General features: G+C 42.2%; 1 protein-coding gene across 1 annotated transcript in view; it reads left to right on the forward strand.

Annotated features, from left to right (window-relative positions):
• The first annotated feature begins 1,102 nt into the window (after window positions 1–1,102).
• snrka (SNF related kinase a) overlaps window positions 1,103–26,605 on the forward strand; it is a 99,824-nt gene continuing 74,321 nt past the window's right edge. The window contains exons 1-2 of the mRNA XM_049583140.1: window positions 1,103–1,355; window positions 2,196–2,909. Of these exons, the coding sequence (XP_049439097.1) occupies window positions 2,321–2,909 (589 nt within the window). The 5' untranslated portion in view covers window positions 1,103–1,355; window positions 2,196–2,320. The remainder of the gene's footprint in view (window positions 1,356–2,195; window positions 2,910–26,605) is intronic.

Below are 26,605 nucleotides of genomic sequence, written 5' to 3' on the forward strand. Positions count from 1 at the left end.
TTCTGGAAGATATTCCCAGAAGAGACCACACCATATGTTAAATTACATCTTGTATCCTTGTTGTTTTGCACCATACTTTACTGACAACCTCTTAATTATAGGTTAGAAGCGGTTAGAAGATGAATGAATGAATGAATGAATGAATAATATAGATGATGATTTTTAGAGATATTGTCTGTCTGTAACTTACATTGCTGCCTGTCTCAGCCAAGGCACTCTTGAAAAAGAGATTTTTAATCTCAACAGTTTTTCTCTGGTTAGATAAAGGTTAGATGAGAATAAGAATAACAATAAGAATAACAATAATACTAATAATAATAAACAGAGAAGGTACACAAACTCAGGTAAGTCAGGTAGGCTACGGGCCAGAACATGTCACTAGATGTCACTGCGCGCCCTTTATGGGGAAGACAACATGGACAGGCAACGGCAATGGATCTATCTCACAGAAACATGCGCTAAGTACCGCTAAACCTTTTACCATCAGACACAAACACTTAGCAGTGATTAATAAATCAGGTGTTGTGGGACGTTGTCACCTTGCATTAAATGAGATATCATTTCAAGACTCAAAACAATGTAAAACTCTCCCTCTCAGTAAGGTCATACTGACACATACCTTTATCAATTACATATCAGTTAGATACCTCATATTATTTATTGTTGTGTAAACAGAATAATCTTTCAGCAGCATTTCCCTAATCAAAAGACTTTAACGTCAGAGTGGAATGCGGTTGCCGACGCTGTTATGCTGCTTTCAGTGGTCCTCGTAAGGAACTGACTGTGGCCTCCAAAATAGTAAATATAAACAGCTTGTGCCGCAGGACAATAATCCAACAATAATAAGAACATATTCAAATGAGAAAGTAGCCTACCTTTTTTTCCGCTGTTGTTGTTGTTGCCCACCTTATGACAGATTTCATGGTAACGTTGTGGCTTTGTATGTTATGTTTTCATTCATCTATTAAACATTTGTGATGTAGATCTCATGAACAGAAAAAAAATCATTTCCGAACACATTTTAGATAAACTATAACACTGACGAGAGTCTCTCGGTTTAAAAATCTCGACACTTTTTTTCAGCACTTGAAGGCAGCACCCAGCTCACCGCCTCACAGGGAGGAAACAACGTTCCGACCAGAGCAGCCGCTGCCAGCGATGCAATGCCTCGTTTTACACATGAACCCTGGGCATAGGCACCTCCTGAGTGCCACGGTCACCTCGAAGAGACAGTGCCATCCTTGTTTTCGCTGATCATTTGCGATAAGCTTCAGTAGGGAGTATACGAAAGGACCTAAGGTAGCCGGTAGAGACCGGAGTCGGGGCTTTATGTTTGCCGGAAAGAAGCTGGAGAGGTGAGCTGAGCGAGCCCTGCTTACTTTAGCTTGCTACATGCTAACTACGGTTAGCTGTGTGATATGGAAAGCAGCACCTGTCTACCTGTGTGGACAGCGTTTTGTCACACAGCTAAATGTGTTTGCGTACAGATCATTGTTCGGTGCATTTGTGAGTTAGCGGTCGACTCTCGGATATTAAAGAACGAAAGCAGTCAGCATCAGTCAGTCAGTAACGTTATGCTATGTTAACGCCGATCAATCAATGAACAGCAAGCTAGCTACTGGTTACATTTGGCTAATGTTAGCACCGTTGGGCCCGTAATGCAGCGGACTTCTCGGCTGGTCTGTCAAACTCCGCCGTGGTAGCAAAACGCCTGCCTGGACATGCGACCGTAGGAATGCTTTCATTACAGTAAAGGGAAGTTTGACTTGGGTCAGTGGATAAATGAGCTATGGTTAGCGCAGCAGCCATCCTGTCAATAGCAAGGATCAAGTATTTATGCGCTAACGTACACACACAATGACATATCCAGGCTAGGGAGACTTTTTACACATATTTCTATCAACACAATGGTTTCAAGTTGCAGTTGTATTAATAAAACATTAGTTCAACCAAAAATAACTCATCTGCTTTCTTTATTTTAAGGATCATACTGACTGATAGTAATATAAATCCTGTAATATTGTGATACCGCAATATTTATTGAGACAGTTGTACTGTAAGAATGACATAACAATAGAGTGAACATGGGGATTTTTAGAAAATTTATTTGGTCCCTCATTCAGTTTAATGGTTGGCTTGGTAATGTAATCAGTGTTAAATGAATCTGTAGTGACTGTGTGTTTCATATCATTTAGGAAGCTGAAGCAATGGGTTTCTCCTTCAGCCTTCGATGAACTGAATTAAGCTGGACCCACACGACTCAGCTATCCTGCCCCTGCCTACAGTGGGGGCTCCCTTCTCCCTCTCGCCTTCTCCAGCTATGGCAGGTTTCAAGCGGGGCTATGATGGCAAAATTGCTGGCCTGTACGACCTAGACAAGACACTGGGCCGTGGTCACTTTGCTGTGGTCAAGCTGGCACGCCACGTCTTCACTGGAGAGAAGGTGGCGGTGAAGGTGATTGACAAGACTAAGCTAGACACCGTGGCTACAGGCCACCTTTTCCAGGAAGTCCGCTGCATGAAGCTGGTCCAGCACCCCAACATTGTGCGCCTATATGAAGTGATAGATACTCAGACCAAGCTTTACCTCATCTTGGAGCTAGGCGATGGAGGGGATATGTTTGACTACATCATGAAACATGAGGAGGGTCTGAATGAAGAGCTTGCTAAGAAATATTTTGCCCAGATTGTCCATGCTATCTCCTACTGCCATCGGCTACATGTGGTGCACAGGGACCTCAAGCCAGAGAATGTGGTGTTCTTCGAGAAACAAGGGCTGGTCAAGCTCACAGACTTTGGATTCAGTAACAAGTTTCAGCCGGGAAAAAAGCTGACCACCAGTTGTGGATCTCTGGCATACTCTGCACCAGAAATACTGCTGGGTGATGAGTATGATGCTCCAGCTGTAGGTATGCAAAACATATAGGCCTATCAATAATGTCAACATAATGAAATGAGTCACACTGTTTATTAGAAAATCTAGATCTTTGACTCAGCCCTTTTCTGAGAGTGTGGTGCTTTTACATACACACACACACACACACACACGGTTATTTTATCTTTTGTGATCCATCGATGGATGGACCAGGCTTCTTGCCTATGGCATGAACTCACTGTCCAGTCTACCTGTTAAATTCCTCACCTCCCAGAAAGCATGTACCTGTGTCAGAACACAGGCTTTTGACATCAAACTACACAGGACATCTTTAGCACATTGATTTTTAAACCTAGCTTTAGCACAGTGATGTAATAAGGTTCACTGTGTGGCTAGCACCTGTTTCACACATTTTTGTCACACCTTGCTGCAACACTGGCTGTTAGTTTGCTTACAGAGCCTGAACACATGGCTGGTTTTGTGATTAGATTGCCTCAGTCCAGAACAGCCATCATTCATATGCCAGGGCCCTGTACTTATTTGAAACATCAAACTGTGTGTTCCAGGAGCACAATGCTGCTTACAGTAGCCTACTTGACACTGAACATCTTGCAGGCAGCTTTGGGCAATGTGCTACAAGGTCAGCTCTACTAGCACTGATGTCAGTGGGTGTCCCATTGCACAAAATTAACTGGCTCATTGATTTTCTATGAGGGCTGACAGAGTGCAGACAAACAGATTGTGTGTCTCTCCATCACTGATATATGTAACACATCAGGTAGCTTAAATGATGGCAAAACATGGGACTAAGTCCAGCCCTTGAATTGGATGATGAGATGTTTTAAACTTGTTTTTCAGCCAGTGTAGTTGTTCATGTGGCAATAATCCTAATGAAGTCTGAAATCCATCTCATTATTGTTTATGCATGAAGGAAATGCTTTCAGAGAGGTAGTCAACTAGGTATTATTTGCAGAAAAAATATGGAGTGTTGCACTGGGTCAAGGCACCAGGTTTTGGTGGTAGTAAAATATCAGGTGCTCTTTAAGGATAGGTAAAGTAGTCACATTAGAATAAAAAAAGTGACTGTCCAGCTTAGGGCTGTGCGGTATACCGTTTTGTACTGAAAACCGGTATTTATTTTCGTTATGATATGAATTTTTCTTATACCGCATGTTGCTGAAGAAGAACACGATGACCCAGAAGAACTCATACCAAAAAGAGCAGTGTTTACCCTATATGCAACTAGCAGTGGCGCATCGCCATTCACAATTCTCCTCTGCTCTCTGTATTGCACATGGTGGAGTTTCCCCCCCAATGTGCACGCCCGCACACAGAGACACACAGGTGAATACACTAGAGCACGGCTCGGTCCGCATTTTCCTGAGTGAAGCCGACCGACAAATCCGAGACAATTATAACCGAGCACTGCACTAATGGAGCGGGGGCTGTGTTGCGTTCAGGCATTGTCACGTAAAAAACAAATGCTAGCACTTGAATAGGCTATAGCACAACACAGCAGCATGTCAAGTAGGCGGGACCTGAGCAAAATACCGTCAAATATCGTGAAACTGATGAGATTAAAAAAAACGTGATATGAAAATTTTGTCATACCGCCCAGCCTTAGTCCAGCTTACTTAATGTAGCAGTCCATGGTTGGCAATCTGAAAAGCATCCAAGGCACTCTGATTGTGAGTAAAAATTCTTAATTAACACATTTATGACCAAAGTGTTTCGATTTAACAGTCTTTATCAGGGAAGGGGTGGCTGATATATTGAATATGATGGATGTATGAAATGTCAATATCTCAAACATCGAGTAAATGGTCACGTTGTTTGATTAAGCCACCAGCATGAGACTCGCTTTGGCGTTTCAGTTCTCTTGCTCTCTTCTAGGGCTGGGCGATATGGACAAAAATTCATATCCCGGTATTTTCAGGTTGAGTGTCGATACACAATATATATCCCGGTATTTTCTACGAAGTGGGCTACATGTTCTGTTGCCAGCTGATCCACGGCTGATTTTAAGGGGAGAAACGGGCAGGTCAGGTGTTGGCTGAGGTCGGTGAGACGCCACCGATGCCCGCCTGAGTGCGGGTGGCCCTGACCTACTCCGGAGGAGGAGCAAGTACGCAGCTCGGTGTGGCACCGCGTGTCTAAACTGATAACAGAAACACAATCAGCGCTTGACTGGACATGGCTAAAAGTTACAGAGGAAAAGGCCCACAGTATTGTACGTGTGCCACTGCTGTAACTTCATTCATCTCACAGACTGATTTTACGTAGCTCGGGCAATAAATAGACCGCTGTTGCACCGTAGACTAATTAACAGATTAAACAGAGGAGCAGCTCTATGTGTCTCTCTGAATGTTTATGGAGAAACTGTGAGTGAGTGGGCCAGAGCTGTGCGGAGACTGTGAGAGAGGAGAGATGCACACTATATCAATATAAACGGTATTGTCTAAAATTTTCTATATCTTACTTAAAAATATATATTATATAATACATATTATATATTATAAATATATAAAAATATTGTAAAAAATCGACGTACCACCCAGCCCTACTCTCTCCTATGGCTTCCTCCCTCTCACAGACACACACACATAAAGAAAGACTCACATACTGTCACACACACCCCTCCGCCCATCCAGACCACTTTCTCCTGAGCAACAGTAAGCAAGCAGGTCAAAGTGTCTTTCTCATCTGCAGGGCTCCAGACCTCTTAACTTTGCTTTTTAATAGGGCTGTGCCCAACTTGAAGCAATCTCAACTAAGAGGTGTCTGACTGACAATTCAAATATCCGACTTTCATGGGACAGCCATAATATTTAGTCTGATTTTGTGACTTGCAGATATTATTAATATATTATCGACTGGAGAGCTGTGAGTTTGTTTCCAGCTTATAGTGAAAAAATCATCACGTTTGATGCCACCGCGGTAACAGATTGACTTAATGGGGTTAAGCGTGAGCAGAGGAAGCATGGGTTTTTGTACCTGTATGGTATGACTGTGACTGTTAAGTCACATTTTGTGATCATGGAGCACCAGTGGGACTTGGAAATGCTTTTAATATTTACAGTGGAGAGCTGTTGGTGTGTTTCCAGCTCACAGTGAATAATCCTCCTGTTTAAAGGCGCAGCAGCAACAGTTTAACTTAATGTTAACTGCTAACATCTGACTGCTTCAGGTTTACAGCAAAAACATCAACACTACTCACCTAAGACAAGACAGTTCTTTTGTTAACTTTATTATAACAGTATTTTATTAAACTTAATTATAACATATTTTACTTAATTTTTTTGGGCTGTTTTGCCTTTAATGGACAGGACAGAGTGAAGATTGTGAAGTGGGGGGAGAGAGAGAGAGTGGGGAGACGACATGCAGCAAAGGGTTGCAAGCTGGAGTTGAACTCGCGACCGCTGCAGCGAGGCATCACCTCTCTACATGGGGTGCCAGCACTATCCACTAAGCTACCGACGCCCCATATTTTACTTATCTTAAACTATTTTCTTTATGGCATGCACACACAGTTTTTCATGCAAATATTCAAGGACGCCTCTATAACTTTGTAATTTATACTACTCTGACATTAACACTTAGGATGTTTGTCCACATGGAGTTTTTCTTGTGCATAGAAGCAGTGGCTTGGCGCTGCCATTTTTTCTTCATATAATAAAGGGTCGCCGCTCTTTTTTTAATGATATGCTGTATGTGAGTTTTGTTTCTACAACAACATGTTGACATTAACACATACACGTAATTTATAGTTCTGCGTTGAATTGACGCGTAGGTTACGGCGTAGGTTCCACGTTGATTTGGAACCTATGCCGTAGCCTAACGTGCACCTCCCCAGAATTGTAACTATGCGTCGCAGTGACGCAGACCTCCGGTCTGTTGCTATATACGGACACCATTTCCCTCAGTGGAAACGGAGCTTGTATTTACTTTTAGTTCACAGATAAGAAACAATAAATTGTGAGGACAGTAAGGCCTCCATTAAAATAGCATTTTAAGTCTTGCGTGTGATTTATCCTTCAGGGGTTTATACTTAAGGATTTATCTAGGTTTCATATGAGAAGAGGGAAAGATCGCCGGCTGCTAGGCTAATCAGTACAATGTAAAATGCCATAGGCTTGTGCTAATATCGTTAGCATATTGTATTTGTTTGGAAAACTTGTTCAGTGTGACAGTTGTTTTGTCGGTTAATCTTGTGAGTTGTAATGGAGCCAAATTGGGTTACCTTACCTTTGCTAAATGTTGCTGTTGTCCCTGGCTTTATATGAGACAAGGGAAAGATTGCTAGTTGCTAGGCTAATGTATACAATGTAAAATGCCATATGCTGGTGCTAATAACGTTAGCATGTTGTATTTGCTTGGAAAACGTGTTTAGTACATGGCAGTTGTTTTATCAGTGAGCTTTGTGAGTTGTTACGGAGCCAAACTGTGTGCCGTTACCTTTGTTAAATGTTGCTGTTGTCCCTGGTTTTATATGAGAAGAGGAAAAGATCGCTAGACGCTAGGCTAATTTATACAGTGTAAAATGCCATAGACTTGTGCTAATAACGTTAGCATGTTGTAGTTGTGGGGAAATTTGTCCAGATAAAGACAAGTGTTTGTCTGTCAATTCTGCGATTTATAGTGAAGCCAATTTATGTACTTGTGTTTGACATTGTCTCTATTAAGCCGTATTTAATGTGTGTTTTGAATCAACTAAACTTGACAGCACTTAACAGAGTTCTCCACTGCCGACTAGTGTTTTGGAGTTATAACCGCATAGTGACACAAGACACACCACCGCAGAAGTAAAAATAACGTGCAGATTTTTTTTCCCCACAACTAATCGATTAGTTGAAGGTTATGTATGACTTTAGTCGACCAAGATTTTCTTTGATTGGCTGCAGCCCTAGAGAATAGGGGGGCGCAGGGGGTTAGAGGGTGAGGGAGATGTTAGGAGAGTAAAGGGCTATGGTGTCCTCCTCTGGGTCTCAAATTCAAGGGTTTTTGGCTGCAAATTCAAGGTTTTTTTGCCACGAGTTCCTGGAAGGACTGCCTAATCAACATCACTGAACATCATTTCTCTAAATTCAGTGTGCATAGGCTATTTATTTTCTGGGGTCTGTGTTAGCAGCATGAACCTAAAGCAGAAAGACACTAAACTGTATATTTTTAATATTTGTTTATTAATCTAGAGTCATATTGTCATCACAATATTCAACAACATTATCACATATATCACATGTTTTCTTGATATGCTGCTCTGGCAATGAATCTCTCTGAACAGATTTCCAGAGCATCTAATCCAAAGTGTACCCCATGGGCTGTGTTCAGCTGTTATGTCGCTGTATGATGTGCCTTTTTCACTCAATGAATTTGCAGTGTACCACCATCTGCACTGTTGTGCTAAGAGGCTATTTGCCACCCTGCATTCAGTATTATTGATAGTCACTGTCTGTATGCAGCTCACTATACATAATTGTGCTGAGCAAGGCTGTTTAGTGGGCCTAACAACCTGCGCTCTGTGCCAGGTAGGTGTGTGTGTGTGTGTGTGTGTGTGTGAGAGAGAGAGAGAGAGAGAGAGATGTACTGAGGCATTAATAGTAATTGTAAAGTACTACTTTTGGCTGTGCCCTTTCAGTTGTTCGGTTGAGATTTCTTTGAGCTATTGATGGCCACTCAAATACTGTGTTGTCTCTCTTCTGAACATCACCATGCATTTTAGTGATGTGTTGCAGTGGCTGCTGTGGTCAGAGCCATTAGTCTTATGTGTTGTGTCTTGTTGCTCTAAAAATTAATGTAATGAGGTGAAAGTGCTCATTGTTTGCACATGTGCAGGCTGGGCCACAGAAAGGGTGTCTAGTGGCCATCTGTGAGGAGCGAAGCCTTTTTTTTATCTGATGGGCTTACTTTGGTTTTTTAGGTATGTTTGGGAGATTTAAAATGAAAATTATCTATATAACCTAATCAAGAACCAAATTCCTTGTCTTTGAATTTCTAATTTGTATAAACATGTGCATCTGTACTGAATCTTCACCTGGCTCAAGCAAACATATCTTTTAGGAGTTCTAATGGTTGAATGACCAAAGAAAGTGATGATTATACCATTTATGCCTGGTTCAGATAACGCAACATCTTTGTTCGTTCTAACAGTCACTGTGTCAGATTAGATTATAAAATCATAAAATCTTACGGTGACTTGGCCAACAGACAACAGACTACATGTTGGTTCACAATCAATCCTCCCTGGTCATCTTTCACGCTGTGGGTGATGTCATAGGAATATTCTTGTTCTATATTTGTTATTATTGCTATTATTTCAGTCACTGTGGCTGTTCATGTCCCAGCTAAGCTGTTATTGTAGTAACATAAACCCACTGCCAAATCAAACTGCATACAATTAATCTGAGCCAAGTCCTCAACAAGGGAGCGTCTCAAGCCCGTCGTAGACAGGAGGTTCCAGATGTAAAAGCAGATTCATACTAACTCTTTTTAATAGAGAATGCACCTCACGAAACATGTTTTTGGCTGTAACTCAAGAATTCATGTGTTATTTGGTCAGATACTGAATTGGTGACACTAATCTTGGGTGTCCACCTTGAAACTGTACTGATTGTATAGATCTTCTGTGCTGCTGGGGGGAAGTTGGTGCTTGTGGCTTGAAAAATGCTCCACAAATAAAGTTATTACTGACAAGTCCCTTCATAAGTAAAGAACAGTCCCCAGGCCCGGACTGGCCCACGGGAGAACCGGGGAGTTCCCCGGTGGCCTGGCCCGCAAGTGGTCTGCTCTGGCCTGCCTGCAGGCTATGCAACGCAGGATGCCATGCCGGCTGGCAGAGAGCCTGCCCGCTGTCAGAAATGATAGGTGCTTGTCAGCATTTGTCACAACGACTGGTCAGAAAGTTTGGGTTTTTTGTAGATTCAAGACATGATTAGTTTGTTTCGCTTTCCGCCCATGCCCGCCCCCAAATCAGCACGCCTGTAAACTCAAAGCAGCTTGGTTGTGGAGAGTCAGGTGGAGCAGAGAGCAGAGGGTGTGTACGTGTGCCTGTGTGTGCAGACTGTGCAGTAGGAGCTTTGCAGCTCAGCAGCGCCGTTACAATGGACCGCAAAAAGAGGAAAGGTGGAGCTGAACAGGAGAGAGATAAAAAAAAAAAGGGGGGCCACTGAGGAGGAGGCGGCCAAATGTCATAAACTTACAGATATGTTCAGAGCCCCCCCAGCCCCCAGCAGCAGCGTGACGTCGTCAAATGATGATGCTGCAACAAGTAAGTTAACATAGAAAAGTAAGAAAACTGGTTATTCTCAACATGAGGTCCGGGGAGGATGGGGACCGACCCGAGGCCAGATAAATGATTGATGATAAGCTATAAGAGCCAAATTAACCCGTAAGGGTCCATTTGGTTCCATTTTGTAGAGAGCAGTGCAGGCTGAAACAGTTTGCGGTCCCCTCTTAAGGATAGGCTCTCATCTGTCTAAGTTCAAAAGTTTTCAGTATCTATCTAATGTTACTGAAATAAGATCAGATAAGTTGAAGTTGCTGCTGACTTATATTTTTACTTGTTCTACTGTTGCATTGAATATGGGTGTTGCCATATTGATTATGATAAGCTGACATCAAAATGATTTGCTGACAAAATAATACCCATTCATATAGGAGTCCTGGTTTATTGAGGGGCACATTTGGTGAGGGTAGGGAAGAGAAAAGCACTGGACTGGAGGACTATGAGTAGGGTTGCTGTTATAGTTGTGTTTAATAGAGTTGTTGTGTGACTGTCAGTCTGGAATAATGAGCTTTGGTGATTACTTAGCCCATATGTGTGTCCGTGTGCACGTGAGGTTTGTGGGCCATGAACGGCTCGTTTCTCCTCTGACATGTCACATACCTGTGTTCGGCTGGCTCGGCTGTACAGGTACTTCTGGGCAGTCCACATGCCAAGAAGAGGACATTATTGGAGCTGACTTCTCCTTGCCGGTAAGCCGATGGCCGCTGTATTTGACAGGAATACATTACTGTCTGTGTCTGTGACCCCCGTTCAACCCACAATCAGTGGGATTCGCCTTTCGTTTCTGCTGCTGGTTGAAATCTGTAGGCTGCTCGCACAGTGTGCTGAATGATTTGATGCCAGGGCCACACTGCCTGCGAAGCGCAGCGCACCGAAATTCTCGCGCGAGCTGGAGCACTTCCGTTCACATCAGACGCGCATTTCTCCACGCCGGTCGTCAAGGGATTCTGCTCCCAGATGTTGTTTTTCCATCATGGGTAACTACCCGGCTTGACACATTCACTCGCGGCTCGTGCAGAAAATAGACCAGACGCCAAATTGATCGCTGCAGGGCTGGCGGCGGAGCTGCGCGGCGCGGCCGGTGTGGATGACACAATCGGTTAACATGGGTGCCGAAAGGAAACTGGTTTCACTTCTCGGTGCTTCGAGGCTATGCGCGGCGCTTCCGCGGGCGGTGTGGCCCTGGCGTAAGCCTATTTTGCTCGCTGAAAACTATTAGTCGCAAATGAGAGTGCGGTGACGGGCGGACCACCACACTGCCGACATTTTAATCCGCCCGTCACAGCACGCTGTTTGATTGCGTTATCAAAACCGTGCCGCTATTATTCGGCCTTGCTTTTAACTTATTCCACCGAATACCGAATGTGTGTTTTTTTGCAATATTTGGCCGAATATATTCGGTTACCGAATATTCGGTGCATCCCTAATTTAAACTAACTTCAAAAATAGTTGTATTTTAAGCGACCCCCTCTCACACACTTAAACAGACACTTTTTTTACTTATTTAAAGTATTCGCTTTTATTAGTACGTGGCAGTCATATTGTCAGATGTATTTAACAGATGTCATGTTCTACAGATGTCTGACCTTTTATGTTTTATGTTATTGAAAAATGTTAATTAAAAAAACATTTAAAGAAAACTGCTTTATTTTTTTTTTTGACATTTCACTGGTATTAACAGATGCACACTGGTATTGTAGTCGCTGTACAAGATGACGTTAAGGCACATAGAGTTGTATATGAACGCTACTGGCATTTATAATGGCGTTTAAAATGCCAAGTGGTGACATTAAATTATATTAAAACATTAAAGGGCAGGAAAAAGGAGACGAAGGCCCTAATCACACAGAAAGCGCTTTGCAGGTCGCAAAACGCGAGGCGCTCCGCACTGCCCTTTTTTAAAAAACAAATTATTAGTAGTAAAAAAACAAAACAAAACTTTGCTGCGCTTTTTTTATTGCTGCTAGGCGATGACCCCATCATCTCCTTGTTCTTAACTTCCCGAGTAATCAATCTACTGTTTATTTTTATTTTATTGATTGGTAATTAGTATCTAGTTTCTAAAACGGACATGCAGAGGGTACTTGCTATAGCTCTGGTTGAGAGTGAGAGGCTGTCAGTAAATAGTTTGTTTGGCACAGAGAAGTGGAGATCTGTGTGTGTACATGAGACCCTAAGAAAGAGGGTGGATCATGGGGAGTACCACCAGTTGGTCCAGGAGCTTCACCCCCATGATATCTGTTTCAAGTGCTGCTCTTGAATCCTTCCACACCTGCTGTTTTCTATTGAGATAGTGGTAAATGCCATTTGTAAAGGTTGTATAGCTCTGGGTATCCAGCAACCGCTACCACCAGTTTCTCCTCCATAGTTTACCAACTGAAAACTTGCTGTCCTGACCACCACAGAAGGCCCGCCTCTCAAATCAACTGATTGGACAATGAGAAAAAAGCAGAGATGACGTGGGGTGCTTTTCCGCTGTGAATTGAAGTTTTTTCAACTCAAGAAGTTCAGAGCACTTCAGTCACTCTCAGACACACACGCACACACACACACACACACACACACACACACACACACACACAGTAGAAAATGGAGCCCAAGGCCTAGTCCACATGGACCCATGTACTTCTGAAACCAAAGTTTTTCGGGCTCCGGTTTCCAAAAGAATTCGTCCACACGAGTGGTGTGATTTAAAAAAAATATAATATCCACACGAAACGGCAAAACCTGCTACCAAGTGACGTAATACATTTGCCAAAGCAATAGGTGGCGATGTAACTTCTAACGGAGAGGCCATTTAAACCAATCAGAAGTCAGAGTCAGTACCGGAATAGGGAAGTGCGGAAAATAAAAACAACCCGATCCACAAAAATAGCACAACCTAATTCAAGAGCAGAGGCACCTGAATGACCAACTACACTACCACAAAAGCAGCGACGGGCCTGCCAACGGAGGTCCGACCCGGCCGGATCCAGAACCTCCGTTGGCAGGCCCGTCGCTGCTTTTGTGGTAGTGTAGTTGGGTTAGCTAGCAATAGGAGCAGCCTCTTTCGTTGATCATTAGGTTGAGCAGCTGGATATGCCATAAATAAAGCATAACTGATTTGAGTAAAGGCACGAGAGCAAATCTGAGTATAAAAACGGTTGATTTGCAGTTGGTTGGTTTCTTCAGTTGGCAGTTACACCTAAAGTAAAGCTACTGAAGACCATCAAAATCACTTTGTTTTCATTTATTCTTTCAGGTGGGTAAATGTCACCTAAGCACCTTCAGATTTTAGTAGTGTACCCTTAATAGATAACTTGTTTATATAGTCTGTATTGGCTTCGTGATATTGTTTGAGGGAACTGTAACGTAAGGTAACTGCATACGAGTGGATGCAGCCGTCACTAATGCTAGCATAGTTCCTCAGGGATTTACAGTCTTACTACTTTAATTTTGACAATCTAACCTGTGACATCACATTAGCTAAGGTTGTAAGGACTGTAACTGGTGGTAGCTGTTGTTGATTTTGTTTAAATATGTTGAATTATAATTTTATGGGTTATTGTTTGTCGGACGATTAAGCTAAGCTAACTAACGCTAACGTCAGCTGTCACTTGTTGCCATAGCAACGGTAAATGTTCACATACAGTTTAAGTGCAGAGTGCAGAATCAAGCTTCTTTGTAAATATAGTTAAGATACATTGTATTTAACACAGGATGTGGGATTTTAGTAGTTAGTAAACTTTTAGAAAAGAGCTATACAGGTAATAAAATACTGTGGTTATCCTATCTACACGCAACCGCTGGCACAGGAGTCTTCCAAAAACTTCACCCTGGACTCTGGTTTCAAAGAAACGCGGCTTCGGGGGCCCAAAAGTGTGGCCAAATCGCGTAGAATAATACACGGGTCCGTGTGGACTAGGCCTAAATGCACAAATTGAGTACAGCAGGTATATTAATTTGGATTGCAGTAAGTAGAGTCAGCAGGTGTAAGGCACCCCTTCAACACAGTAAATGAGTCTAAATTAGCCAGTCATAGGAACTTAAAGTATGATACTCAATACATGTGCACATGGCAGACAAATGTTTATGCAATTAAAGCAATAATAATGTTGAATTTTCAAAAAAGGAAACAAATTTGTTGCCCATTTCTCACATTTCAGAGACTTTTTATGATTTTCTCTTTTATATATTACTCTTGCCCTTAAATAAAGTATAAGTAATTTAATGAAAACACACAGTATTTCTTATCCAATTACTTGATTAATTGCCAGAATAAAAGATGGAATACTCGATTACTAAAAGAATCGATAGCTGAGCAACACTACCGGGTACCTCAGCGATAATGTAGCTGGTAACACTCTTGCTGTGTTGTCGTAGTGTGAACGCAGCATGGTCATTATATCCACACTACTGATGATTCTTTGCAAATATCTTATTGTGTAAATATTTTCTGAAAGCACCAACAGTCAAGCCTACAATATTATTGCATTATTGATATTGATCAAATAATATTATACACACTACTATTATATGCACTACTGCCTTTGCATTATAGGTAATAAATGAAGTACTAATTTTTATTGGTATCATTTTAAGGTCATTGGTATTGGGTCAGATATTGTCATTTTAGCCCAAGTTTCCACCAAGCAGTCCGGTTCGATTCAGTTCAGTTGTGTATGCATTTTTTACGTTTCCACTGTGAAAAGTTGTGGATGGTACCAATGGAACAGTTCCTTACCTTCCCCATTTTTGGTCACTTCTCTGTTGGGGTACCTGGCACACAGATATGATACTAAAACATGGAGCAAGAAACACTTCAGTCTGTTGATTGGTCAATATGGTCACTCTCGTTAAGGGCTTAGTTGTGGCTGGTTTTATGTAACCACTGTTCATACTGTGGTAAGTCTTACATACATTAGTAAACTATTACTATAAAATGAAAGGATATTTTGCTGCCTCTCACAGCAGCTGTAGTCTGAGAAAAAATGACTTTGTTCATTGGGCCAACTGCTGGCAATTTTTAAGGTGGAACCTTTACTTGCAATGTTACTCACTGCGCGAGTTGACAACGTCTATCTATCAACACAACTAATATTTCAATATGACAACTCTGACCATTCCATTAGTTTTTTTATTGTGTCTCTTGGATGACATACACTTTCAGTAATAAAGTGTTTAAAGATGTATTAATTTCAACCGCATTATTTGAACTGCATAATCCTAAGTTGGGGGGAAAAAAAGCGTAGCAGAGTGTCGCTCTTGTGGGCTCTGGCAGCACTAAACCCCTGCGTTTGCCTGAGAAGAACTACAGTAAATGCACCAATCCCGCTATTTTGAAATATCCTGTTGAGAGAGACTCTCACTGCAGTCTGTTCTATTTTGTTCTGAAAATGTCAGCGTGCAACCTCATTCTGTGGATGATAAATAAGTGCAGACTTCCCTCTGTGTCACCAATGATGAGACAATACAGTGAGTGCAGGACAGAGCAGTGAGTGACACCAACCCCACCCACAGTAGGCCTACTGTTCGCGGTGGAAACATTAAACCAGTGGCCCTCAAATGGCGGCCTGCAGGCCGAGACGTATGTTTGCGGACCGTACTGAAAGTGTTTGGCGGAAACAGGGCTTTTTTAAACAATACTCAGGCCTACATGTTATATAAGTGAATGTGTTAAAAGCTTGTCTTGGAGCAGCGTGTGGATAAAACAGATGTAACTGATTGCAAATGGAGAGATATGCATATATTCAGCAGTAAACCTGATGGAGATGGAAAACAGCACAGCAGTCTCCTACATGTGGAGCTGCAGCAGGTCTGTCTGTGACAAATGTCCCCCAGAGTGCTCTGTCTGCCTGCCAATGACACTGCCATTTATGTTGATGTGAGGAGAGCTTGTGCTTGAGTGTTCTTCTGGTTGACAGCTCCGTATATGTCAGTGACAGCTTCCAGAGTTGCTGTTCATTAGTGTGACTACAATGTCTGTGTATATGCCTGTTTTACATGTCTTCTAATCATACAGCTTCATACTGCATATGAAGATTGCTTGACGACGGTTGTCTGATGTGAAGCTCAGGAACTTTTTGCATACTTTAACTTATTGATTTTGTGTCCCCGGTTTTGTTTGCTGTCTCTACTTTACAAAAAGTAAAATTCATTCTTTGTATTTAAACTAAATGTCAGTGAAGTTCAGAGAATATAAATAGTTGTCAGCAGAAAGTACAAATCACTTTGCTGGTTAGATTCTAGGTTCCAAAGAGAAGGCCCACTGTGGGGTGTAAAACTATTAATGTTGCTGCCTTTCTTTTGGCTTGGTGGGTAATAGGGTTGGGTACCGAAACTCTGTACTTTTTGTACTTGGTACCGATTCACGTCAGTACTTGATATAAAAATTAATATAAAATACAGGCACATAGAAGGACATGAAATGATGGTAAATCTGGGTAGCCCACATTGTCCTGAAAAAAACAAGATATAGCATGTGTATGTAGCCTTTATAATGACTGTGATATGAGCTTAAAAGTAAAGGCAGTAAAAATACCCCAAAAGGCCTAGGGCCCAAAGGGGTAAAAAGTACCGAAATAAGGTTCCGCTTGGTACCGGTACCGAATTCCAGATGCCGGTACCGTATCGGTTCAATTATGAACGGTACCCAACCCTAGTGGGTAACAGGGTTTCTGTTACAAAGAAAAAAATTGTGCTGGTCCAGATGTTCCTCAAGATTGTAGTGTCCTGGACAAAGGGGAGAAATTCTGGTCAAATAGTATCCAGGGTTTTCCCTGCCTATCTAAGACAAAGGCAGGCCGCCCGGGTGATTTTGGCTGCCGCCTTGGTTAAAGAGTGTGTTTGTGCATGGGGGGCATTCAGATGTAGCGTCTTTTGCGCACACAAACCCATTACTTTCAATGTGGATGTGCGTCATGTGCGCTCACAACCCAAAGCAACGCCGTAACAGCGCGCATTTGGTGCGACGCGCTTGTTTTTCCATCCGGCACACAGCTCCACGGACCTGCTTCTCCCTCCGGTGTTGTGTCAAATCCCGGTTCCCCCTTGGGCTGTGTCTCTCCTATTGTTTCTCACGGAGCTCTGACCCGTTTGAAAGGCGAAGGAAGCCCGTATGTGGAAAGGCGTCGTCTCCGAGATGTAGAATGTGTATTATAGAAGAGAAACACACATTTCAGAACCGCTGACTTGTATCATCAGAACAGACATGTCCTGTGATTTTTAGTCTCCTTTCATATTTAATAGGGGGGGGGATACCTGACAGTAATATTCTCAGCTGTCAGGATGTGCCTGCTGTAAAGGGTAAATCTGAATCTGGACATTGAACCAACACAGCCGAAGTACTGATCAATCCCGCGTGCGGGGCGACACAATAGCGGTCCGACGAGGTCGGATCACTGCGTATTACAAGCAGACACAAACGGGCAGGAGAATAACAGACAGCAGCAACACAGGCAATATTTTTACAGTATCAATGCAGCCAAAATCGGACGCGGCGGTCCGTATCAACAAGCCCTTACAAAACTTAAAAAGAAAACACACACTAACTACTATCTGCCCAGAGCTAAAGCCTCTTACTGTTGCAGAAGGTGGAGTGATGTGTCGTTCGTTCCTCGTGCGTCCTTTGTTACGGCAGAGGTGAAGTGGTTAGCGGCTCACAGCGGCTAACGGGTCCTCGGCGAGGGGGCAAGTCTCTGGCGAGGCGAGTTAATTCCGGCTCGTAGCGGGGAATCACTCGGGGAAAGAAGGGGGTCCTTGTCCTTCTTGAAGCAGGCAGTCCTTGTTATCTACCAAACTTCGCATCCGCGGGCATCCGGGTGAGAGGGTCAATCCGTGGTCTCGTACCGGGCTGCTCTGTGCTCCTCGGCGCACAGAGTGAGGGAGAGGAGAGGAGATCAGCTCGACCAGCGAGGGAAATCCGTAGGCCTAAAACGCGTCTAACTGTGCACAGTAATAACTCTTTCTAAAGCGTTCGCCACGTGGGACGAGTTGCTAAGCTTTAGGAACAGTTGTGGGTACTTCTATTAGCTATGAGGATCACAGCCAGAAGCGTTTCCCTCAGGTACGCTTTGTGATGATATACCCCGGCGTGACGTCATCGGTGCGGGGTTGGCCATGGCGGATTTCACCCAATGGGAGCTGTGTATTTCAAGGGACCTCTGCTGGTCAGCTGGGGTGCTGTGTTGGGGTTTGAATCAGCTGATTCACACAGAGAAAGAGGGTTGACTGATTCCTTTGTTCTTTTGGGCGCCAACATGTGGTCTCAGGCTTTGATTGTTACATGTAGGCCCAAAAGTTTATGGATAAAGTGTAGGCCTTTGTTAGAAATCCTTGTACGGCACAACAGTAGCTATTTGCTATTTTCCTAGGTTTGTACTTTCAAAACAGAAAACATGCATTTTATTTTGTGATGTTTATGTGAAATTATATACAGTATAGCCAACAGCAGGTAGGTTGTAATTAGTGATGGTCATTTACCAGAAACTTTCAGCTCCATGGTGATCCTTGTCCAGCCAGCTGCCACCTTTTTTAGGTTTTTGTAGTTGAGGAGCATTTGTGTCGATAACTCCTCATTTTAACTTCATACATCAGCCATCCTTTCAACTTGAGCAACAGTAATAAACAGAAACAGAGCATCCACAAAAGTTGTGTGTCGCACTGCACAGCATATTGGACATTCCTGTAGAAAACAAAGCAATCAAACTGATTTTGCCACTGAGCTGCCAGTCACTTAGGACCTGGTGGGAATTATTTTCAAGGGACATAATGAATGGAGAGACTTAAATATGTCAAAGTGGTAATAAGCAGATAACAGAAACCCTGTTTATTAAAACTAGGATGTCTATGCAGTAGAAAGACGCAAATACTTTTGAAATAGGTGCTAAAGAAAAAAAGACACTTTTGCTCAAGAGGGAGAAACCTACAACTACCAGAATGCACTGTGCTGCATCAGACCAAGAGACCCTCCTGCTGATGGGTGATGTAATGTGAACTCGTCTGTTTAAAACAATGGCAGCCGGCTGGTTGGTAATAAACAATCTTGTATTACAGTTAAACATGTACATGTGTGTACAACATGTTCCTGAAAATATTTGAGGTGAGAAATAGGCAACTCAGTAACATAATTTTGGTTTATATTTGATCAGCGCTTATTAGATTTACAGTTTGGTCTCACTTTCTTTAAACTTGTTTTCACTGTGCAGGACGCAGTTTTGCGCCCACTTCCTGTTTACAAACTCTTGCTATTACTGTTCGTCATAGCACTGAAAATTTTTTATGAAAACATTTTACGTAAGAAATAGGCAATACAGTAATGTAATCTTGCTAGCCGATCAGCACTGCCTAGTTTTACCTTTTAATGGGATTTTGGTCTGCTCTTTGTGTCCATGGTGGTTGCATGGGTGGCTAGCAATGCAAAAATGCACAAATACAGCCTGTAGTTGGAGCAACAGCTCAAAACACTGCCAAATGACATGTATTGCATCAATTCGTGTCATTCGGTGGAGTTTTCCTGGGAGGGGAGGAGGGATATATATCGATATCTAGGCACTGGTAAGATGGAGGGAAGGTAATCACAGTTCGATATTGCGATATTGTATCAGTACACAAACGCTAAGTATCAATCTTGTATTACATACATTATTAATTTTTGCAAATACACATTTAATTACAACTTTTGGTACTAGAATAATAAAATCAATCGCTTTTTCAGTCCACTAGATGATGCTAAGATTTATTTTCCTGGTGAGGTCAGCAGAGGAGCCCAATGTCAAAAATCACAACTTGCCTCAGAGGGTGTTGGGGTTAATATTTTCAGGGTGCCACACGGAGGCACCAATTATGTTGGGAACAACAATATTAGGCCTCACCAAGGGGACACCATTAATGTTGTAAATTGGTTACAATTAATTAATAATTATTAATAATAATAATTAATAATTATGTCAAATAGTGTGACTTAATTAATATTAAATCACCTCGTGGGGCACCATTCCCGGAAAGGGAAAGTGATAGCCAGTTAAAGATATCAGTCTCATGAAATACGCTAAACTATTAATTTGGAGTTTTGATTAATAATTAAATTAATGACAATAACCAAAATTAACAGTAAAGCCTGAAGGATTTCTCAAGGAGTTCTTGACGCAGCAGAGGTTGACTATTCATTCACTCTTGTGCAACATTAAACAGACAGCAGGCGTGATTCCAAAGAATTATATTTATTCACAAAGTAAGCAAAGCAAAACCAAAACACACGAATTCTAACTAACTATATACAAGCTTGGAGTGTGTGTGTGTGTGTGTGTAGCTACAAGAACTACAAGATGGCCGAATCAAAGCTGGCTTCAGATGGGGGGAGGTGTTTGTCCGACTACGTGGTCAAAGGAAAAGAAGCGGGAACTTTGAGTTGCCTCTTTGGGTGTAGCTCTGTTGAAAGCCTATTTGTTGATGAGTCTATGTGGTTGTGATTTGTGTTGCAAACGGTCTGGATTAGTGCAGAGATCGTTTAGTTGTGTGCAAGAATCTGTTTGTGAACAGTATTAGCAAACTAAACACTTAGCTTTGGCGAAGCCAACTTACCAATGACCTGGCTGCAACAGTAATTCAATGACAGCAATAAATCACATACAACAAGTTAAACAGTCTTGGTTAGTGTGTAAAGCTGTGATAAAGCTATGCCCAGTTGTTACATTACCGGTGTGGTTCCAGATGCAATCTTTGTTGTGTCCTTTGTTCCAAAGGTGAAACTCAAGAGGAAGCTGGTCGCCCGAGGTCTTTACACAATTAGACGCTGGATGCTAACTCACTTGGTTCTCCTTGTTGCTAGAAAGCAAGTTGCAAACCTTGTGCTTGCAAGTCTAAATTTTCTGGTTCAGGTTTGCCTGTGCCTTGAGCACTGGCAAGTCGTGGTCCAGGAAAAAGAGAGTCTGTGAGCAATTGTGCTCCCTTTAGTGGTTTGGGGCAATGGAGCAAGGGTCTGGGTATCTGGGCTGGTCCAGGCCCAGCTGGGAAGAGAGGTGTGGGCTGCTCGGCAGCTCCTGAGTAAGAGAGAGATTGTCTGAAGGGAGCAGACCTTCTACAGCTGCCTGTGACATCACAGAGTCACGTCACCTTAAAAGTCCTGTCCAATCAAGTTTTGTCTGACTGAGGTGTGAGATGAGTGTCAAATAGCTGTCTTTGTTTGAAGAACAAAGAGCATGCAGAGAGGAAAAGCCTTCACATGTCCAGTTTAGATTTTAACAAATGACAAATCATATGTGGTCCTGTGAATCCCAACAACAGCATACGACATCCCTCTGTCCTTAGGACCCTCACAGCGGATAAGGAAAAACTCCCCAAAAAAACCCTTTAACGGGGAAAAAAACGGTAGAAACCTCAGGAAGAGCAACTGAGGAGGGATCCCTCTTCCAGGACGGACAGACGTGCAATAGATGTCGTACAGAACAGATCAACATGATAAATTAACAGTAATCTGTATGACACAATGAGACAGAAAGAGAGAGAGACAGAGAGAAGTGCAGGACAGACAGTAGTGACAATAGCTTACAACAACATTAACTAAAGTAATGATATTGAAATTCTAATTACAGCTATTGTGGTACAATATATTGAAAGTATATATTAATATCTGATAGCATACATATGTAACAATCATATGTGTATAATAACAGTAGAAGTATAACTAATGTTAACAGCAGCAGGAGGCATCAGGCAGGACCACAGCAGCAGCACAACCATACACGTCACACTATTCAGGCACCGCTGCAATGTAAGTTAACCTGCGAGACAGCGGAGCACAAAGGCTCCAGAGAAGAAGCCGCGTGTTAGCAAAGGAGAGAGCGAGATCGAGAGAGAGAGAGCGAGCAAGAGAGACAGAGACAGAGAGAGAAGGTGCTCGGGCTATAATAGGAGGTCCCCCGGCAGAGTAGGCCTAAGTCAGCCTAACTAGGGGCTAGTACAAGGCGAGCCTGAGCCAGCCCTAACTATGAGCTTTATCAAAAAAGAAAGTCTTAAGTCTAGTCTTAAATGTGGAGACGGTGTCTGCCTCCCGGACCGCAACAGGAGATGATTCCACAGGAGAGGAGCCTGATAGCTGAAGGCTCTGGCTCCTGATCTACTTTTGGAGACTTTGGGGACCACGAGTAACCCTGCATTCTCAGAGCGCAGAGTTCTGGTGGGATAATATGGCACTATGAGCTCTCTAAGATATGACGGAGCTTGACCATTTAAAGCTTTGTAAGTTTGGAGTAGGATTTTAAATTCAATTCTGTATTTTACAGGGAGCCAGTGCAGAGAAGCTAAAACAGAGAGAGAAGAGGAGAAATATGATCTTGTTTCTTAGTTCCTGTTAGTACACGTGCTGCTGCATTCTGAATTAGCTGGAGAGTTTTTAAAGACTTAGTAGAGCTAGCTGATAATAGGGAATTACAGTAATCCAGCCTTGAGGCAACAAAAGCGTGGACCAATTTTTCTGCATCTTTTCGGGTCAGGATAGACCTAATTTTCGCAATATTACATAGATGAAAAGTCAGTCCGTGACATTTGTTTTAAATGGGTATTAAAATTCAAATCTTGATCAAATGTTACTCCGAGGTTTCTTATGGTAGTGCTAGAGGCCAGAGCAATGCCATCTAGAGAAACTATGTCGTCAGATAAAGAGTCTCTGAGTTGTTTGGGGCCAAGAACAATAACTTCAGTTTTGTCTGAATTTAACATCAGGAAATCGGTGCCCATCCAAGTTTTTATGTCTTTAAGGCATTTTTGAAGTTTAGATAATTGATCGGTTTCTTCTGGCTTTATTGATAAATACAATTGTGTATCGTCCACATAACAATGGAAATTTACAGAGTGATATCTAATGATGTTACCTAAGGGAATATAGAGTGAATAGGATTGGTCTGAGCACAGAACCTTTAGTACGTAGAGATGATTCATCATTAACATGAACGAACCGAAAACAATCAGATAAATAAGATTTAAACCAGCTTAGTGCAGAACTTTTAAGGCCAATTAAATGTTCCAGTCTCTGTAGCAGAATTTGATAGTCAGTTGTGTCAAATGCGGCACTAAGATCTAATAAAACAAGTACAGAGACAAGTCCTTTGTCTGAAGCAATAAGAAGATCATTTGTAGTTTTAACTAGTGCTGTCTCAGTGCTATGATGCACTCTAAATCCTGACTGAAATTCCTCCAATAAATTATTATCATGGAGAAAATTACACAGCTGGTCTGTGACTACTTTCTCAAGGATCTTTGAAAAAAAGGGAAGATTAGATATTGGTCTATAGTTGATCATGTCTAATATGTGAGTGTTAACTAATGGTAAAACTTTCTTAAGTAGCCTAGTTGGAATGGGGTCTTAGAGACACGTTGATGATTTAGATGAAAGAAAACATTGCAGCCAAATGTTGAAGAGAAATCGGGGAGAAGCTATCTAGGTCTTACAGCTGTGTTTGAGGTTAGATAGGTACTATCTGAGGACAGGAGGTCATGAATTTTGCCTCTAATAGTTAGAATTTTGTCATTAAAAAAGCTCATAAAATCATTACTGCTAAGGGCTAAAGGAATACAAGGCTCAATAGAGCTTTGACTCTCAGTCAGCCTGGCTACAGTGCTGAAAAGAAACCTGGGGTTGTTCTTATTGTCTTCTATTAGAGCTGAGTAATAGTTTGCTCTGGCATTGCGGAGGCCCCTCTTATAACTTTTGAGACTGTCTGCCCAGATTAAACGAGATTCTTCCAGTTTGGTTAATCGCCAATTCCTTTCAAATTTTCATGATATTTGTTTTAACTTGCAGGTTTGAGAGTTATACCAAGGAGCGAACTTTCTTTGCTTTGTTAACTTCTTTTTAAGAGGTACTATGGAGTCGAGTGTTGTTTGCAGTGAGCCTGCAGTGCTATCAACAAGATGATCAATTCAGGAGAGTTTAAAGTCGGTCTGGGAAACCTCTGTTACAGAAGGACATGGCATTAAATTCAATGTCGATGGAATCTTTTCCTTAAGTTTTGCGACAGCACTATCTGATAAACATCTAGTATAGTAACTGTTGCTGAGTGGCGTGTAATCGAGTAAAAATAAATCAAAAGTTATTAAATAATGATCTCATAGAGAGGGATTCTGTGGAAAGACTTTTAGATTATCAATTTCAATTCCATATGTCAGAACTAGATTGAGGGTATGGTTAAAACAGTGAGTGGGTTCATGTACACCCTGACTGAAGCCAATGGAGTCTAATAATGAGATAAACGCGGTAGCCAGGGAGTCATTATCAACGTCGACATGAATGTTAAAATTGCCTACAATAATAACTTTATCTGATTTAAAAACTAAACTGGATAAAAACTCTGAGAATTCAGATACAAATTCAGAATACGGACCAGGAGCACGGTACACTATAACAAATAAAAGTGGCTGCGAGGTTTTCCAGGTCGGATGTAAAAGACTAAGAAGTTCATCAAAACAAAGATGGAGACACTGGAAAAGGAAATCCGAAATGTGCTGTCTGCATTTCAGTCAAACGTCTGGACTTATGTGGGATTTTTTAACATGGATGGAAAGAAGGACTTTGATATGACACATATGATTTTCAAGCGGTGTCTTATGAGAATAAAATATTCTGGGAATACTATGAACATGAGGGCTCACCTCACACTCGACCATCCAGAGATAGGGTTAGCCACTAATGGCCAAAACTACCATCTAATGCTGGGAGAGCTAAGAAAATAACACAGTTCATTGCCTACTTAATGTGCAAATATGTGCGTCCATGCAGCATTGTTTTTTTTTGTTTGTTTTTTTTAAAGATAATCTTTTTGGGCATTTTTTGCCTTTAATGGACAGGACAGCTTTTGTGTGAAGGGCGGGTATGCCATGCAGCAAAGGGCTGCAGGCTGGAATCGAACCCGAGCCACTGCAGCAAGGACAGAGCCTTTGTATGTAGGGTGCATGCTCTATCCACTGATCCACCGATGACCCCCCACAGCGTTGTTGAAAACAAAAGCTTTTGTTACATGCTTAAAACACTGGAACCCAGGTATGTTGGTCAGTCTGTCTGCTTTGCATCACATTTTGCTGCAGTAAAAATGATTAAAGTCAGATGAACAGACTGAAAACTTCATCTTATGAGGTAAAACTGATGTTGACAAAGTTTTCCTTTGGGGAAATAATTTGCAGTTGGAAAAAAGGTAGTAAATCGCAATATTGCAATGTATTGCAAAATTGCCCCGTCTCGCAGTGCGCATCCAGACACACATGACACGCACACACACACACACACACACACACACACACACAGACACTGGCTTCCGCTCCTCCATGAAATGCAATTAAAAAGGGGGAGAGGGGTGGATTTGTAAGTCGTGCTGGTGCTCCTAGTTAAAAAACTATGTTGCACGGCCTCCAAAAAAGGTTGCAAAATGCGACCAATTAGGCGCAGTCTGGAGCCCTGCATGACCAGTACATGGTGGAGAGGGCCAGAGAGAGAGAGAGATGAACATGTGAAACTAAACATTGGAACTGTGTACGGGTGCTGTGGAGTGGCAAAACTTGACTTGTGTATTTATTACCTGTTTGAGTGTATACAGCATGCAGGGCTGAGCAAGGCTCTCCCTGTAAGCAGATTCAACAGATAAAGCCCACATTCAAACCTGCAGTCAGTACATAGCTGTCCAGCCAGAACCTCAAGTCCGTCATGTTTGAGAAAGCGAGTAAAATGTATGAGTAGTCATGTGTGGTGCACATACACTTTGCCACAGCCTTTCTCAGTGTGAGCTGACACTTTGCAGAGACCTAATAGGTCTATTGAGCAGCAGGATGATTATGTTTGTTCATATTTCAGTAGGAGAAGAGACATTTAGTGTACGCTGTTGTAGGTATCCAAAATATTGCAGATGTGGTGATGTTGAGCACGGTGAGCACTTGGAACTGTATGCCAGCTGTTCTGTGGAAATGCCTTATACCAGTTGTTCCATCATCTCGTATTCAGGCAGCTTTTTGGTCCATTAACAGGCCTAAAATGAAAGGCTTGGTCTGGTTGACTAATAGCCATTACACAAAGCAGTGCAGGCGCTTTGTAAATGGGCTCACAAACACAGTGACTATACTGATGTATTTTTCATTTGAGATCAAATCAGTGACTGCTAACTATCCCTGTAACACACCATTTGTCAAGCTTTAGCAGTGGTTCAGTTATAATAATGGCTTTTACTTTTGTCTACTCTCAGAACAAATGCCATCTGGAGTCAGACACAAAACAGGAATTATCCTCCAAATGTTTTCATTGCCTGTTTTTTGCTTGTGAGGACTCTGCTTTCATAAAACAAGCCAAACCTGAGGACCTCTGTCTGCCACAGATGCTTCCTTATGTGTGCTGTGTTTATATTGCCTTGTTATTTCACTATAGCTGAGTGAACATAGGTAAGTGGGATTGATATAAAACATGCCTCAGAGACTCTCCTTTCCTGTACTGT

This window comes from Epinephelus fuscoguttatus, linkage group LG8 (assembly GCF_011397635.1).
Source record: "Epinephelus fuscoguttatus linkage group LG8, E.fuscoguttatus.final_Chr_v1".
Classification (NCBI taxonomy): Eukaryota; Metazoa; Chordata; class Actinopteri; order Perciformes; family Serranidae; genus Epinephelus; species Epinephelus fuscoguttatus.